Genomic DNA, 17,729 nt, shown 5'->3' with positions numbered 1-17,729 from the left:
GCATTGTAAAATGATTGTAAATCGATCAAAATTGGAGGTTCGCGACACGGCTTACGCCGCCGCCTGATTAGGTCAGTGCTATAATATTATTATGTGTGACGCATAAAGCCTAAGGACCCATCTATGCAATTTAAGCCTTTTACTCCCACGGGGCCGATATTTCGGCCCACCATACCTATGCGAAAACTCCATCTGGGCCGATCCATCGGCCGAAAGTTTGGAACCAAATTTACGATTTATTCCAAATTTTTTCCCGTCATATTTCCTTCATGTAGACGAAGCATTATATTCACTGTGTGTTGGGTGGTGACTAACATTTATTTTAGTGTTGGCATTGTTTATAATTATGCCATACCCTAATAACTCACAAGTCATAATTGCTCTGCTGTCGAACTTGAGACCAAAGAGGGTCATAAAAATAATAAAACATTATTTTTATGACACATTTTAAATTCTGATATTTCTTTTAGTTGTTTTATGATTCATATATCACATTACAAAATGAAATTTGTAATTTTTGAACTAACAATGGATGAATGGAAAGCGCTTCTATAGAATTTTTGGCATTGGTTGCAAAAGGGTTTCGAATCCTGTCGTATTGATTCATGTATGAAAGTAATGATGAAATTTCTTTTGCATGTTTTTGAGACTGATCCAAAATTAATTGCTTGTTTTCAATGGTGGTCTGGTAGGTCCTTTGGTACATTTGTAGAAATCATTGTCTCAACTCCTTCTAATTTATCAGAGCATGTCAATATATTATTTTCATTCTGTTTTATTAAGTTCATGCAGGTGCTCAAATATATTACCAACCATGTACGCAAATTTGGCTACTAAGTAAGTATTGTATAATATTATACAAACTTATTTGTTTTCTTTTGGAAGCACTGCACCGCAGCACACCTAGTATCGTCTCGCGGCACACCGGTTGCGGAGCACTGATCTAGAGGAAGAGGTAGGTAGGTACTAGAAAAAAGTGACTATAATCCTGTCAACCAAGCTCTGGCATTGGTATCTTTGATAATAAACCATTAGTCTATTGCCTATTATAAAAAATCTAAGGAATTAAAAAGCTACGGTGGTTGTGACTAGTTGTACGCCGTCTTCAGCTGTCTGTCGCCATTGTTGAATTCTGCTTTTTGTCATCGAATTATAGATCGCGGTCCAAGAAATTATAGTATTTCAACAAAAATTATAGGATGTGTTGAAAATGTAAGTTTTTTGTTTGTCATGCACTACAGCATGGTGCTCATCCTGCGAAGTTGGCCGCCCACGTTTTGATCGGTCACAGAAGTTTATTACTGTCAATACTTACCTATGTGGACGATTTGATTTGCATGGCTCGAGCTGTGTCGTAAGCGAATCGTCTCCAGGAAGCTAAAATAGCTTTGCTATGAGCCAGAAGAGTTGCGCCATGTAACGGCTCTCTACTGTACAGCGTGGTGCGAATCCTGAGAAGATTGGCCGCCCACGTTTTGATTGGTCACAGAAGTTTATTACTTTCAATACTTACCTATGTGGACGATTTGATTTGCATGGCTCGAGCTGTGTCGTAAGCGAATCGTCTCCAAGAAGCCAAAATAGCTTTGCTACGAGCCAGAAAAGTTGCGCCGTGTAACGCCTCTCTACTCTGCAGCATGGTGCTCATCCTGCGAAGATTGGCCACCCACGTTTTGATTGGTCACAGAAGTTTATTACTTTCAATACTTACCTATGTACCTATGTGGACGATTTGATTTGCATGGCTCGAGCTGTGTCGTAAGCGAATCGTCTCTAGGAATCTAAAATTGCTTTGCTACGAGTCAAAAGAGTTGCGCCGTGTAACGGCTCTCTACTCTACAGCATGGTGCTCATCCTGAGAAGATTGGCCGCCCACGTTTTGATTGGTCACAGAAGTGTATTACTTTCAATACTTACCTATGCACCTACCTACCTACAGAAAATTGATTAATTTTTGTATCATAAATTTCATGATTTTTCCTTTATAACATTGATGATTTATTGTAGTGTATTTCGACCAAGCAAAGAAATTATACGTTACACCTGCTTTACATTTTTGAATTTAAGTCGACTACCAGTTAAGTACATCTGGGATTGATGATTGTTAATAGATAGGTAGTTTTAAGTATTTTAATAAATTTATGTTTTATCATAATTGTTGAATTTCATTTTCTCTCCCTTTCCTTCGATCAACTATCAAGTTATGTATAAAATTTAATATTATTATATTTGCGGAGAGCATAATATTACTAATTGAACTTTTGGAGGAATCCACAGTGCTCTAAAGCAGGGATCGGCAATGCGGCCAGTGCGCCCTCGGAGAATATTTCGCACCCGGGGAATAATAGTGGCACAAGTCCAATTGGTCATTTTTGAGTTAAGTATGCAAAAATCTTCCTATATATCATTTCTATCCGCACAAATAGCGGCATAATTCTTAAAAAATATAATAGCGGCCTTAGAAGCATTTTTGTCATTATCATATTAAGTACAATATTTTACTTGAATTCGAGCAGAAATAGTGGCACAATGATCATTGTGCCGTTGTTATTGCGGATAACATTCAAAATGAGATGACTCAAGTGTACCAATTTCACGCTATTATAAAGTAAATAAAAAAAAGTGATTTAACATACCAACATAAAAAATTCAAACTGCTCCTGCAAAAACAAGTTTTTCGAGTTGTGCCACTATTAATCCCCCGGGTGCGATTTGATACGCCTTCAAGATACCATAAAATTATAATACTGTCACTCCACTAACAAGTTGAATTTCATAAAAAAAAATAGATGGAGAGAATAGTAAAGTTATCTTAATTTAAGACAAATGTCTTCATTCTGTGTTACGACATATTCTTAAGATACTTAATCAAAATATCGACCAAGGCTCACAGACCCTCGCTTGGATAATTGCTTAAAGACAGGTAATTATAATTATGTACCTGACTATAACATGTTAGTTGAACACTTATAGTGGCAAGTGACGCATTTTTTTGCATAGCATGTAGGTATTCGTATATATATTGTCACCGGCTTTCTTCGCTTTTCAGCGGAGATGCAGACCGAGGACAATGTCAAGGCCAAGATGCGGGGTGGGAACAGAAACACTCGATGATATTATTACACAGAATTTATTTTTATTTCTTATTAATTAGGTTACAATTATTATAAAGTCGAAGATTAGGCAAAGTTGATAATAAGGTAAAGTCACTGGCGAGGTACTTCTCCACGATGACACTGAAGTTAAAAAGTATACGGGCGAGCACTGAAGTTAGTTAAAGCGTGACAAAACTGAATCTAACTGTCAAAGTGGCGACGTTGGATCGGTGGCAATTGCCGCTCAGTGGGTAGGCGAGCGGAAACAATGGACGCAGCTGGTGCGGCGGCAGTCGCGGCTTAGTGGGCAGCGAGCGACGGCCAGGGGCCTTATTTTAAAAAAGGTTTTGGTTGAAAATTCTAGAACTGTTCCACCTCTTTTAGAAGTTTTAAATAATTTAAATATTATGACTAAACCGTAGCAATTAGGTAGGTAGCAGTAGTTTTTTTAATTCTTTAGATTTTTTTTATAATAGGTAATAGTATATTATAACAGATAATAAAATTGGTTGACAGGATTATAGTCTCTTTTTTCTAGTACCTACCTCTTCCTCTATATTCTCTCTAGTTGGAGTTTTAACATTGGGTGATCCAGGTAAATGGATCTAAAATTTTAATTACAATGATTAAGTAACCATAATAAATATTTTGAAATTTGAATAGCCACAAAATACCTTCTCATCTGCTGTCACTTTGACATCTCTTGTTTGGAAATAGTGTTAGGTTAAAAATTGTGTAATGATGAACTAAAAAACCACTATTTGACATGTCGTTAATTGAAATATGTGTTATAAGACGCTTTCCATCTTTATTATCTTATTCAAGGCTTTATTTGACTAAGAGGTTAATTCAAATATTATAAAGAGACAATGTTAAATAAAAAATAGTAACATAACCTTAAATCGATATTTATTGTTTACTGTCTGTATTAATAAAGAATTATATCTTTTTAGGTGTTACTCATCAAGTCAGATATTTCCACATGACGAAAATGGTGATTTTCCCATTGAAAGAATCAGAAATTTCAGTATCATTGCTCATGTTGATCATGGAAAAAGTACACTTGCTGATAGATTCCTCGAATTAACTGGGGTTATCAAGGCTGGTGAAGGGAAAGCACAAATGCTGGATCAATTACAAGTACGGACAACTGATAATATTATGTTAATGATTCCCAGAAAACTTTCAATACCTACATTGTTTAAAAATACATATTGAAATCCTTTTTGATAACGTAGGTAGTAAAAAAGTGGGTGCTTTTGACTGGTCCTCCACCGTCTTTATCTGTCAGTCGCCATTTTGGAATTCAGCTATCTTTTTGTCATCGAATTGTGGTACGCGGTGCAAGAAATGATAGTATTTCGGCAAAAATTATAGGACGTGTTGAAAATGTAAGTTTTTTGTTTGTCACATAAACATAACGGAGAATTCGAGAAATTCCGATGCCGTTTTATTTAAACACCTCTTACGACCGAAAAATGTTAATCGGCAAATTCAATTAATTGCATTTTTCCATTTAACCTAACCTAACTTAATCTAACCGGCGAATTCAATTAATTTCATTTTTCAAAATTGTGGTATTTTTGACGTATTATACTTTTTTAATAGTATGCGGACCAAAATGTACTATAATTATAGTTCAGTTGGCAACACTGCGCTCACTGACAGATGGCAGTGAGCGACGGCGGAGAACCAGTCAAAAGACCTAAAAAGTGTTACAGTTTTAGCATGCCATTGAAATAATATGTTGAAATAACTTATGTGTCATAAGATGCAATAAGTAATCGTAGGTATTTGAAAGGTCATCCGTTGCTTAGGGGTGATAAATTATGGAAGTAATGCGAATAATTCAATTTTTCAGATTAGATTCCTGAATGGTATGTCATTTTTGCCTGCGCTGCTAATTCACATTGTGGATTCATTTGAAGCAAACTTCGAAGTGTTATTATGTAGATGTTTGTCATTTTATATATATTTTAATTTGGTATTACGTTCAATTACCGAGTTTAGTTTTTTATATGGATACATGATTGATTTATAAACACAGAACTGTCTATTGTTTCATATCTTTTTTAATATTACATGATATGGGTTTGTTATTTTGGTAGTTTTATGTCTATTGCGGACAAACACTGTATGCGAGGAACGATTATTCAATTGAGAGACTATTTGTGAACTGCTTGATTGAAAGGTTAGATATCAACTAGGTACTCATTATATCTAATACAATATGATAAGTTCAGTTAATGTCAACTGTTTTTGTGACAAGTACTTCATTATCATCTGAGATCGTTAGTTCTGTTTTATGTCAATAGATGTTACTATAATTACCTTTATCTGACAAAGATTCACCATAGATTATTAAATGTACATAATATTGCCAAGATAAACCCCAATGAGACTTGAATTTGTTTTATTAATTACCCACAACATACTAATACAGTCGAACTTGGTTATTACGAGGAAGATGAAGACGACTGAATTTGCTCGTTATAAGCGTTACTCGTTATATCAGAGAATAGGTATTTTTAAATGAGCGGTCACGTAACACAAAAAGTCGAAAATAAAAAATCTGAAAACCATCGTAAAAATCCCCGAAACAAGCATAGCATTCATAAATTATAAAAGAAGTTGTGTATTGTAATGAACACTGGTACGTACCTACTGACTTCACAAACCCTAACCCAAACTAAAATGTCAACGAATGTTTCCTCATTACATCCGAGATCTCGCTATATCCGTGATCGTAATAACCGAGTTCGACTGTATGTTGATCATTTCGAAAACACAACATGGTTGTCTTGTACTAGAGCCAAAACATTCACATTATAATGAAGTATTTGTAGCCATGTTATCTATTTTAATATGATTTTTATTTGAAGGTTGAAAGAGAAAGAGGTATTACCGTAAAAGCTGTGACTGCTTCTTTGAATTACGTTTATAAAGGACAACCGTATCTACTAAACTTGATAGACACCCCAGGACATGTTGATTTTTCAAACGAGGTTAGTAATATGTAATACAATATATACAATCTTTATCTAACTAAAATTATAATGTTGCAATTTGTTTTTTTTTTTTTATCGGGAAGTTATAATCTCAATTATAGACATTGTGTGGTTTGTTTGCCTTGAGTTGAATGGATAATCTTTTGTCATAATTTAAATAATTTCATACCCATTTTTAGTCACACGAATACGATAGTAGCTACAGGGGGGTGTCCTTGTTATCCGAGGTAATTGGGACTGAAAAAATACCTCTTAGAGCGAATCCGCTTAAAACGGGGACCAAAATTACTAAGTAAATGGGTTTAATAGGGACACCTTTAGAGAAGAAAACGTCACGTGAGCAAGACAAAAATAACGTAGGACTGTTGGATTGAAAGTGACAGTTGACGACTGTGAGCTATTGTGCGTGTATTTTACGTTTTTCTTAGCTCGTATTCTTATTTGTCCGGTACAAATCTTGCAATCGATTTTTAACTAACTTCAGAACACGATGCCAATGCATTTTTTTTAATACTTTTAGCCATCTTTAAGTAGAATTGATTTCATTTTCAGTTAATTCTGTTTTGTATGAAAAGTTATTTCGGAAGAAATCCGTAAAAGGTAAAACTATTATTGGTTGCTATGTGGGTCTAATTTAAAAACGTTGTATATAAAAAGTTCTTTTTATCTTGTAATTATTTTATGTATTTTTATAGTTTTTTTGCATTTCCCTGCAAATTCGTAACTGTGGGGACTCGGATAATAAGGACCCCCCCGTAATTATTATAGAAAATTATTTCTTCGGTATATAATATGTGTAGCCAAGCACCCAATGACATATTAAATGGACGACTCACTTCATACCCGGCGCGCACGAGAAATTGTGCATGAAAGTCATTCACAGATGTATAGGTAGATGTCACGTGACCATTGACGTATCCGTTTCCATTATGCGATACAAGCTTCGAGAATTTATAGTAATATAACCTTTATTGTAATGGCGTATTAGTGTCATGACTCATTGCGTTAGAAACAGATTCTCGGTTACTTACGACTTCTCGGAGATTAGACACCAGTGAGCTCAGCGAATCACAGGCGACTGACTGTCCAATGGTTCCTGTCATTCAATTGCATTGAATAAACATTCATCAATATCTTAAAATGGCATTTTATAAATAATAAATAATACTAACACATGCAAAGTGATATCCCATCTTTCTTGGAGTGTTTAGTAGATTTTTTTACAATTTTTAACTAGGCACATTGGCATTTTGTAACACAATAATAACGGTGGAGTCGAAACTTGACAGTCAGAAATTTTGTATGGGCAGACCCAGCGGTGTCGCCAGACCGCTTGCAAGCAGAATGTTCATTTGAGCGTAGGATACCGATATTAAAATATGAATTTCGCCATCCGGCAGACCCGACACAAAGTGAGTGTCATTTTATTTTCTAGATGCTTCGTCCATATTAATGTCATTGCAAGCACCCTACATGGATTGTAGATTGAAGTTTATGAAGTAAGTCATGGAAATTAAAGAAATGTTGCAATTATTGGGCAATGTACAATAATTATTAATGATATTTGATTGACAGAAAATATATTTGGAATTTACACAGGGGTGGATCTAGTAATTATTGTGTGGCCCAATTGGAGTGTGAGCGAGGTTCCCAGGTACAGGGAATATTATACATGGAGGGCGGTGTAGCATTGTGAATAGATTATGTGAAATGTGGTTTTTATTTTTTCTTTTTTTTACAGGTTGTTCGTTCAGTGCAAGCATGCCAGGGCGCCATATTACTCGTGGACGCGGCTGACGGCCCGCAAGCGCAAACAGTAGCCGTCCATTCACTAGCAAAAAAAACAAATTTGACTCTGGTAACAGTTCTCAATAAAATTGACCTACCCCGTGCAAACCCAGAACGGGTAAAAAACCAATTATATGCTTTGTTTAAAATACCCGCAGAAGAAATACTACAGGTATCAGCTAAAAAAGGCTGGGGCGTAACCGAAGTCCTAGACGCAATCGTAGAAAGAATACCGCCACCGCCTGTCAAAAAAGAAGATAAATTTTCAGCGCTAGTTTTTGACAGTTGGTACGACAGATACAGAGGTAATTTATGCCTGTCGTATATACAAGGAGGCAGTTTAAATATTGGTGATAGTGTAAGATGGAAAACGACCAGTAAACTATTGATGATAAAGAATATGTACCTGTTAACACCGGAAGAGAAAACAACAGGTAGAGTCGTCGCCGGACAGGTGGCTGTTTTGGGATGCGGGCCGCGAGGAGGCGGGTCCGTCGGTGACATCATGTTGTCCGGCAATGTCCCTTTTGACGAAGGTGCTGAGGTATCCCAGGATGTAATTAAAGCTAACCACATGGTATATGCTGGGGTTTTTCCGATCGATCAGTCACAGCATATGGTATTGCAGAGTGCGTTGGATAAACTAGTGTTAAACGATTCTGCCGTCAGTATTGCACAAGATTCAAGGTGATTATATTGCCAGGTTATTTATAAATACAATATTTACAGAAATAGTATTCTTCTGAGAAATATGCAGACGACCAGTATACTATATGTATTTAAAAACAGCTTGTAATGGTGCTAACATTAAATTTGAAACCGATTTACTCAATTTGGTTACGTTACTTAATACATTAGACGCTAAAAACGCGCTTAAGTGGCCATTTGATATAATTAGCATGCTATTTAAATATGGTAATTAAAAAGAGTAATTATCTAGTCAGCAGTCAATTTGAATCCCTTTAATCCTCAACAAATTGTTATCCATGTTACTTTACAGTCCTGCTCTAGGCCAGGGATGGCGAATTGGCTTCCTGGGATTGCTTCACCTGGAAGTGTTCACACAGCGGCTCTTCCAAGAGCATAAAGCTGAAGCTATCTTGACAGCACCATCCGTGCCCTACAAGATTAAGTAAGGCTTCTTTTACCTATTAATGTAATTGGACTGGTGTTTACGTTAATGATAATGTTAATGATATAATTCTGTTATAATGGGTTTCTATGATTATTTGATTATTATATTAGAGTTATTTATGTTGATAGTTTTGTCATTTTTTTGCATTTCAATTAAAATTCCACTTATGATTTTGACTAAAAGTTTAAATAATGTTATGTTAAAATAACTGCATTAAAATATTTTTAATTACACAAATATTCTCAACGTTTCAATTTAATATTTTCAGAGTTTGCGGTGCAAAAGTTATAAAACAGTTTCGAGGTGAAATAACTTTGATTACAAATCCGGCCCAGTTGCCTCTCGCCTCGAACATTGTTGAGTATTATGAGCCTTTCGTAATCGGTGAGTATTTTAACTCTGGTGTATATACTGGGCTTCCAGAATCCCGAAATTCAGTTGGAATAAAGAAAATGAGGCTTGACCTCTAAGGCATCCGTAGCATATGGTCAATTCAGGTCCAACATCGCATCTTCACATTGGATGTAATAAGAGACTGCATGATCTCCTCGTTTCCTGCAAAGTCACTAAAGCAGTGATTTCCAAACTTTATGTTATTACGCCCCCCCATAAAAAAAGTTTTGGTGCCTCCCACCCACCCTTTATTTAAAAAGGTTTGAAAAAGAAAGACTGATTTGGTAATAAATGGTAAAAAATGTATCAATACAAAAAATTTAAAAAGTTTTTAATAGACTAATAACAAGGTTTTATCATATAGGTATATTTAAATTAATTGGTAATTAATGCAATGGATGTGTTTGTTTATTAGCAAAAAGTTTATTACATCTAGGTGTCATTGAGGAAGGTGCTACTCGTAGCTCTTTATCTACTACTAAACGGGCTCAATATTTGGATTTCATTGCAGCTAATGCAGAAAATCCCGTTTCACATACATATGATGTTACGAATGGTAGCAGTACTTGCATTGCTTTGCTTCGATTCAACCAAAATTGAACTAGTGAAAAGAGTGAAAACCCCGAAATTTTTGTTTCAACGAAGTATCACATGATAATTTATAATAATCAATTTTGACTTTTCAACAGTAGTCAATCCAAATTGATCATCCTCTTTGCGCCTCCCTTTGCAATAGTCTGCGGCTCCCCAGGGAGGCGCACCTTCCAATTTGGAAATCGCTGCACTACAGTATCTTCCACAACCGTTTATTCTCGAGGCTCAGTATACGGTTGTAAAGTCATCATTAACGTGAACCTAGAGTAAATCATTTTTAATTTTGTATTACATGTAGAGTTGGTTGAAGGTCATGGGCTCGCATGGAAATGTCAGGATTTAATAGGAGAATCATTTGAATGAATTTTAATTAATTCAATGTTTGAGACACTACAACCTAATGACAGAAAAGTTAAGTCATTGAACAAAGTGGCACCATCTAACCTCTTTGGATTTGATCCCCTGGAAGCCTGATCTTTTACATTCTAGATGTTACTGAATTGACTTTTTGAATACAAATGGGTAACTGAAATAATTCTGCTACAGTATGAAGTGAGTTGCAAAAAATGACAGTTGTCTGTAATTAATTTATGTGCTGCTATCTCGTAGTTGAAATCCGAACTATATAATATATTATAATGTTAGAGTAGATGCATCTACAGTTGTTGCATCTTTGTAAGGTATTATAATGCCAGTTAAATAATTGATATATCTTATATTATTGGTTTTAAATTCTAGGAACTATTATAACACCGACAGAGTATATAGGTACGGTTTTATCTCTGTGCATGGAGCGAAGAGCTGTAGCTTTACCCTCAAGCCCCATGGATGATAATCACGTCATGATGCAGTTCAAATTACCACTGGCGGAGGTATATTCTTTATCGTGAATTTAATTTTAAATATATAATTCTGTAGTGTATGCTTAAAATTATGAAAAACCACTTAACCTACCTATTTCAATTAATGGATTGAATGAGGGACATGGGTTTCAAGATATAATTTCCTCTACTCTGCTACTACCTCTACTCTGTGGAGGCCTATGATCCTATTAGGATCGGACATGGTCGAAGAAGAAGAATTTACACTACTCAAGTGAGCAAGGTCAATTAGTAGCCTAGATGTGGCTATTGTTTCAACAAGCCATTAGTTTTAGTATAATTCGATGGGTTAGTTTACAGACGTCGCATATTATGTTTTGTACGCCTGAGAAAATCAAATTTTGAAAGATTCGAATGATTTAAAAATCAGACAAAATGGACATATTTGAATGAGACAGTATTATGTTTTCAATTAACCAGTGGCCATTTTAGGTAAGTGGAGGCCTGATGTGCTGACAGGTTTGGAGACCTCCCTGCAAAAAAATTGTCAGTGCAAATGGGTGTTAAAAATATCTTATTGTTGTTTTTTTTTACGCTCAGATTTCTTGACATGTATTTTTAAATTGAAATGGATGAAAACCACCTAGGGGCGCGGCTGGCAGTGGCGAAGGGTGGAGGTAGGCTGTTAAGATCCGCCATAAATAGTGCACATTAAACTTTTTCAGACATACATATTTGTTTTCATTGAAATAAGACTACAATTTACAGATAGTGTAGGTTAGATTTTAAAATTCAATTAAACCCTGAGAAACCAAGCCATAATAGATATTAGTCAAAAAATACATGTCTATCTATAAAATATCTAAAATTATGCAATTAAATCATACATAACTTTGAGTATTTTATAGATAGAATAATATTTTTTATTTATTATAGTTTGGTTTACGCAGGGCTTAATGAATCAAAAAAATGAACCAAAAATATGTGTAATATGTAGTTTTAATCCAACGAAAACAAATAACTATGAATGAAAAATTGTACACAATTTTGTCGTATTGCCCAAATTAGACCAAATCTATTATGGTTTCGTTTAGGCAGGGTTTAATTGATTTTTAAAAACTAACTAATACCATCTGTAAATTGTAGTCTTAGTTCAATAAAAACAAATACATATGACTAACAAAGTTTAGTGTGCACTATTTATAGCGAATCTTAACAGCCTACCTCCACCCTTCGCCACTGGCGGCTGGTTATATGAAAGTATGGTGAAGCAGGCTGATATGGTGTAAAAGTATGGTGAGGCGGGCTGGTAATCAAGTTGTGGCAAAATTTCCACATTAACATGATATTGTATGGGTACGTTATAATGACCAAAGTATATCCTCCGTGATGCCTGAATTTTTTTTATCGCGGTGCTATTTCTCGTAAGTTGTCGGCTATTGCTGGCCTGCTTCACTCAGTTGTATGAGAAAGTCTCTTCCCTGCCCCTCTTTTTATTTAATACCTCTATGATAACCACTCATTCATCCTATAAGATCCATTGCTTTGACTCCAAAGAATCATTGAAAAACACGTGAATTTGCACAGAAGCAAGAAGCGAACCCGCCACCTACAATTACAAAAGTGACATTCTACCACTTGTCCATAATGAAAAAATGTTTAGTCCCTAACTCACATTTATGTCAAAATTTAGTTAAATGTTGGGTTGTTTTTGCTTTCTATTGTTTTTAATACTGCTTACCAAAAATACGGCACATTTGGGCACCATGAACTGAAAAAGTTTGGTAATACTGATAAATTGTAATTGAGGGCAGTACAGTGGATTTATATCATATTTTAGTCGGTGAAGGTTTATTTTAAAATTTATAATAATTTCAGGTGGTGTTAGATTTTCATGACATTTTGAAGAGCGTAACATCGGGGTATGCCAGTTTTGATTATTATGATGATGGATTCCATGTTAGTCCACTTTGCAAAGTAAGTTTTAATGAGAGTTTATAAATTATCATTTAATTGTTGTATTTTATTCCCTAGTTCTGAAAATCTGCCCTTTTTCAGATGGAAATACATTTGAATGGCGTACTGGTCGAAGAGTTAAGTACTATTGTACATGCCAGTCGCGTCCAACAATCGGGCCGTCGGATTGTCGAGAAATTAAAAGAAATGATACCGAGGCAGATGATTCAGGTAATATTCGCCGCTTGTACTCATAAAAATAATGAACACTGCTGTCCATTATTAACACATCTAAATAACTTACAACACGCACAAATAAGAAATGTTTTCATGGTGAGGGGAATGAATAGGGAAGTGCGAGCGGCGATTTTAGTTCACTAAGCTGCCGCACATCAAGTTACACTTTTTATATTCTATATACTAATGTGAAAAATCAGTTTTGAGATAATTAAATCCAAGCACGTAGTAGGTAAAAAGTAATAAGTTTCAAGCTACGGCTAAACTGTATTAAATATTTTACTGCAGTGCTTACACAAAATTTCATGAGAAGTAAGATAAAATTTTTGTGAATAACTCCTTCTTCTTGGTCGTGCACTCATGGCTGAGGATCGTGACCACATTAAAATTTTGCCATGCTTTGAGCGACCAAGACTTTCCATCCTTCTCGATCTTCCGCTTCTCTCAGGTCAGAATGGATGGTGCCCCCAGTCAGTTCTTTCACTTGGTCGCTCCGTCGTGCAGATGCTTTTCCACTACTTTGCCTTCCGTGGAGGCTACCCAAAACTACCAGTCTCTCCAGGTTGTCCGGTCCGCGCCTGACAATATGTCCAAAAAACTGCAGAATTATTTTCAGACATCTCGTCGAGAGCCGTTCCTTTATTTTCAGTCTTTGGATGATTGACTGGTTCGTCCTGTGCTCCGTCTAAGAAATGCGAAGCATTCGACGCCCACACCACATCTCAAAGGCATCAATTGCCTTCTGTTCTCTTGCCTTCAGGGTCCACGACTCGACTCCATATAGAAATATCGAGAACAGTAATGTTTGCACAAGCATAATTTTTGTGGCAATCGAAATTCCCCGATCCTTCCATATAGTGGTAAGGTGTGTCATCGTATTTTTTGCAATCTGTGTGCGCCTTCTTATTTCCGCTTCGCATCCGCCCTTTCCACTGATGGAATAATCCAGAATAAAATTTAATTTAGATATGACAGTTTTAACCATTCGATAGAGAATTGAATAGTTATAAAAAATATGTTGTTAACTCAAAATTGCATTTGCGAGATACTATACAGTCTGCTTCCAGGACGGCGATGTTTAATTTCATTCCCAGATTTGAGAAACTGTATTGTCAATGTCAATCAACCAGCTCACCTATCCTAAAAATTAAATTCACTTATTGTGATAGTAAATAAAATTTTAATTGCAGATTGCCATCCAAGCTATGATAGGAGGAAAAGTTATTGCTAGGGAGACTTTGAAGGCATACAGAAAGGACGTCACCGCAAAACTAGTAAGACTTATTTTATTTGTGTATCTCGAATTATTGGTACTAGTTGGCAATCAGAAAATAGCATGAACAAGTATCCTGAGCTTCAGAATAAAAAATAGTTGACTAATGTAGTTTTCAAGTATATTTCCACGGACATTGCGCTAGCGATTGCAATTTAGAACACTGCTTCACGGTTACAGTAAAACCTCGTTAGTAAGAACACTGATAATTCGAAATTCGCCGTAATTCGAAATTTTCCCGAAAAAAAGTCCTTGAACATTATTTTCATATAAAACCATACCTTTAATTTGAATTTCGTAATCCAAAATGATTTCAGAGTCCTGGCATATAAAAATATTCAATAAATTGTAATAAAGTACACTATTTCATGAGCCAGTCATTGAAAATTGTGACAGACTTTTCTTAAAACATCAAAAATTACTAATACTAGAAAGTAATAAAAATAATCCTGACATTTTATGACCCAATTCGGTAGGCACATCTATGATCGGAAACGAAATTATTAAAAAACCATAGTTTTTTTTTTCAAAATTTTAATATTTTTCCCCATACGTTTCATATTTCGTAATTCGAATTTTTTTTCGATTTTAGGTCCCATGGAATTCATATTACTTTACTGTACTTTTACTGTACTTTTATTTTACCAAAAATCGTACTCGCGATTTGTGAATAGTTGGTCAAATATTCATCAATTTTGTCATAGTCAAGACATCTGCGTAGTTCATGTTTTAGTTTGTTATATATTTTATATATATTAGAACCTCGATATAACGGACCTCAATATAACAGACTTTGAATATAATGGACAAAATAACTGGTCAAATGTGTAAATTGTTAATAACATCCTGTTAATGTTATACATGTTTAAATCCAAGTGTCACCGCTTGTAAAAAATGTTCTGCGCACAATAATAACGTCATACCTATCGCACTTGAATTTGAGTCATAATGCCGTCCTGCTCGTAGACTTAACCTAGCAAAGGTGTTTGCAACACTGTCTGCAAATTCACACGGTTGCACAGCAGTTTAATTTGTTTACTCAAAGCGAATGGATACATTTATTACTCCATTTAATAAGTTAGAAGCAGATGAAGGTGAGCCTGGGTATCACATCACGATTGAAAGTGAAATAGCAGATTAAGTTATGATCTTGAAAAATGAGGATCAAAGTGAAGATAGCGAAGAAGAAGAAACAACACACCCAAAGACAAAGTTATCAGTGATAAGATCGCATCTTGATGATCTAATTATATTTATTGACTATTCGTCAGATAATGAAATTCAACTATATAACACGCATTTTCGTAATTTTAGTGTTGATTATAAAAAAACAGCAGACTTCAATAGTGTAAACAAAACTTGATTCTTTTTTCAAAGCAGGATTACCAAAAGCAAGCGCGTTGACATTGAACATTAACGTCACTCTACAACGGGTGTGTCTGCAAGTATCCGAATACGAATAAACAGGATTTTGTTTGTGTTCTTATATAACTGACTTTCGGCTTTAACGCACACCCCCTCACCCGGGTTAGTACATTATATCGAGGTTCTACTGTAATATACATAATATGACTATCAACTGAAAAGAATGTACCCACTTGTTATTAAATTGTTAGATTTGTATTATTTTTAGTATGGAGGTGACGTAACCAGACGCATGAAACTTCTGAAACAACAAGCCGAAGGAAAGAAGAAAATGAAGAGTGTTGCCAACATAAATATACCTCGAGACACATTTATCAATGTTCTGAAAAGATAACACCTTTGGGAAAATCAAATTATATAGAACCTACTCAAAGATAATAATCATGTAATTAATATGTATGGGAAATTCTGTAATTACGAATTTTCTCACTAATTTAATGTAAAAGACAATTAAATATATGTAATAGAGAAGATAATGTAGCGGTGTGTTTCCTGATACCATTCTCATGCATTCAATTCTGATGAGCGTAGCAGTGTCTAACCTATTTATAAGTAGAAAAGCTTATAAGTATAAGTTCTTAACCTTTCAATTTGAAGAGCTAAAACAAAAACTCTCAACTTTGATTTTGGACGAAATTTTTGAAGATTTTTGGAGACATGAACTGAGAAACACGATATCAATGCTTCTTATTTCAGATTGTAAATACAATCTGCTACCCATTTGACTGTCAATGTAATGTAATGTATAACGTGGTACAAAATTTTTATAAATCATCATCATTATTAGCCGGGGTCGATCCACTGCTGAATGAAGGCCTCCCCTGGCTCCCTCTACTCTTCTCGGTCCATCGGACTTTATGAGTTCGTCTATCCAGCTAGGGCATCCTTGTGGGCGTTTAGTGCCCTTTGGGTACTACTGTATAATGGCATTTGTCCAGTGGTTGTCCACTCGCCGAACGACATGTCCAGCCCATTGCTTAGCGACCTCTATCACACCGCGTACACTTGTCTGTGCCTTTCCATGTATCTTTCCATGCCATGTTGTACTACTTGTAATTTTTGGATTTCTTTACGCTTAAGACACAATGCGAGGTCACTTTTTAAGATACTATTCAGGCGCCCAAATGCACTCCATGCCAGTTTGATTCTGCGTGGAATCTTGTCATACATACCATCGTCAATTGACAATTGTTGTCGAAGATAGGTGTAGTTGTTGTTGTTGACCCGCTCGATTTGAGTGCCGTTGATGAGGATTGTTTTTGGTTCAGCGAAGTAGTTTATGATTACTTTTGTCTTTAAGACATTTATCTTTCAACCTGTTTTGCGGCTTTCATTTGCAAATTCCTGCATTCTGTTCTGAAGGTCTTCTGGGTTGTTCGCAAAGACAACAATGTCGTCTGCAAAATGCAAGTGATTGAGGTATTTGCCGTTAATGACGATTCCACTGTTTTCCCAGTCAAGTCACCTGAATAGATCTTCCAGAGTAGTGGTGAATAATTTGGGTGAGATCGTGTCGCCTTATCGGACACCCTTACTAATAGTATAAATTTTACAAATTAATATTGAATAAATTATTTTTATTATTTAAACTGCGGTTTTCATTTTTTTTCCCCTCCAAATTATGGTTGACGGTTGTTTTTTGAATGTGTACTTTATAACAGAATTAAAAATGAAACTCATTAAGACCCCTTACGCACCATCAACCAGTCACCAGCAACTACGAGGCATACAAAAGGAAATCAGCATTTATGCATGTGGTTGCTGTGACAAGCCGACAGTGCGTAAGAGGCCTAATTTAATTAAAAATATATTTTATTTATATGTATGGTAAAAATGGTACATATTGTAATTAAATAAACGTAATAACTAAATCACAGTCATACCTTTCTACTGTTAAAGATGAACGGATCCTACTTGCACGATTAAATAATGATTTAAAATACTATATCACATAATAGAAATATTAAAATTAATAATACATAATGGTAAGTAAATTCATTTCAT

General features: G+C 35.3%; 1 protein-coding gene across 1 annotated transcript; it reads left to right on the top strand.

Annotated features, from left to right (window-relative positions):
- Positions 1-3,790: 3,790 nt before the first annotated feature.
- On the top strand, positions 3,791-17,314 carry waw (Translation factor waclaw). The gene is made up of 11 exons (XM_085949323.1): positions 3,791-3,938; positions 4,049-4,235; positions 5,978-6,100; positions 7,845-8,578; positions 8,892-9,023; positions 9,295-9,410; positions 10,752-10,885; positions 12,713-12,811; positions 12,893-13,021; positions 14,218-14,301; positions 15,934-17,314. The coding sequence occupies exons 1-11, from the start codon at positions 3,862-3,864 to the stop codon at positions 16,057-16,059; spliced, it is 1,941 nt and encodes a 646-aa protein (XP_085805449.1). The 5' UTR covers positions 3,791-3,861; the 3' UTR covers positions 16,060-17,314.
- Positions 17,315-17,729: the final 415 nt, after the last annotated feature.

The sequence above is a fragment of the Rhyacophila brunnea genome, unplaced genomic scaffold (genome assembly GCF_057557595.1).
Source record: "Rhyacophila brunnea isolate RB1 unplaced genomic scaffold, BYU_Rbru_1.0 scaffold_22, whole genome shotgun sequence".
Classification (NCBI taxonomy): Eukaryota; Metazoa; Arthropoda; class Insecta; order Trichoptera; family Rhyacophilidae; genus Rhyacophila; species Rhyacophila brunnea.
The sequence above is the reverse complement of the archived record's forward strand: the minus strand, read 5'-3'. Positions and strand labels throughout refer to the sequence as shown.

What these genes read in the sequence shown, in the direction of transcription:
- waw (XM_085949323.1), top strand. Translation starts at nt 3,862, where the DNA reads ATGTCGTTAATTGAAATATGTGTTATAAGACGCTTTCCATCTTTATTA. An exon ending in TTATGAGCCTTTCGTAATCG is followed by an intron (nt 9,411 to 10,751) that starts GTGAGTATTTTA and finishes TTTAAATTCTAG; the next exon opens with GAACTATTATAACACCGACA. An exon ending in TCAAATTACCACTGGCGGAG is followed by an intron (nt 10,886 to 12,712) that starts GTATATTCTTTA and finishes TAATAATTTCAG; the next exon opens with GTGGTGTTAGATTTTCATGA.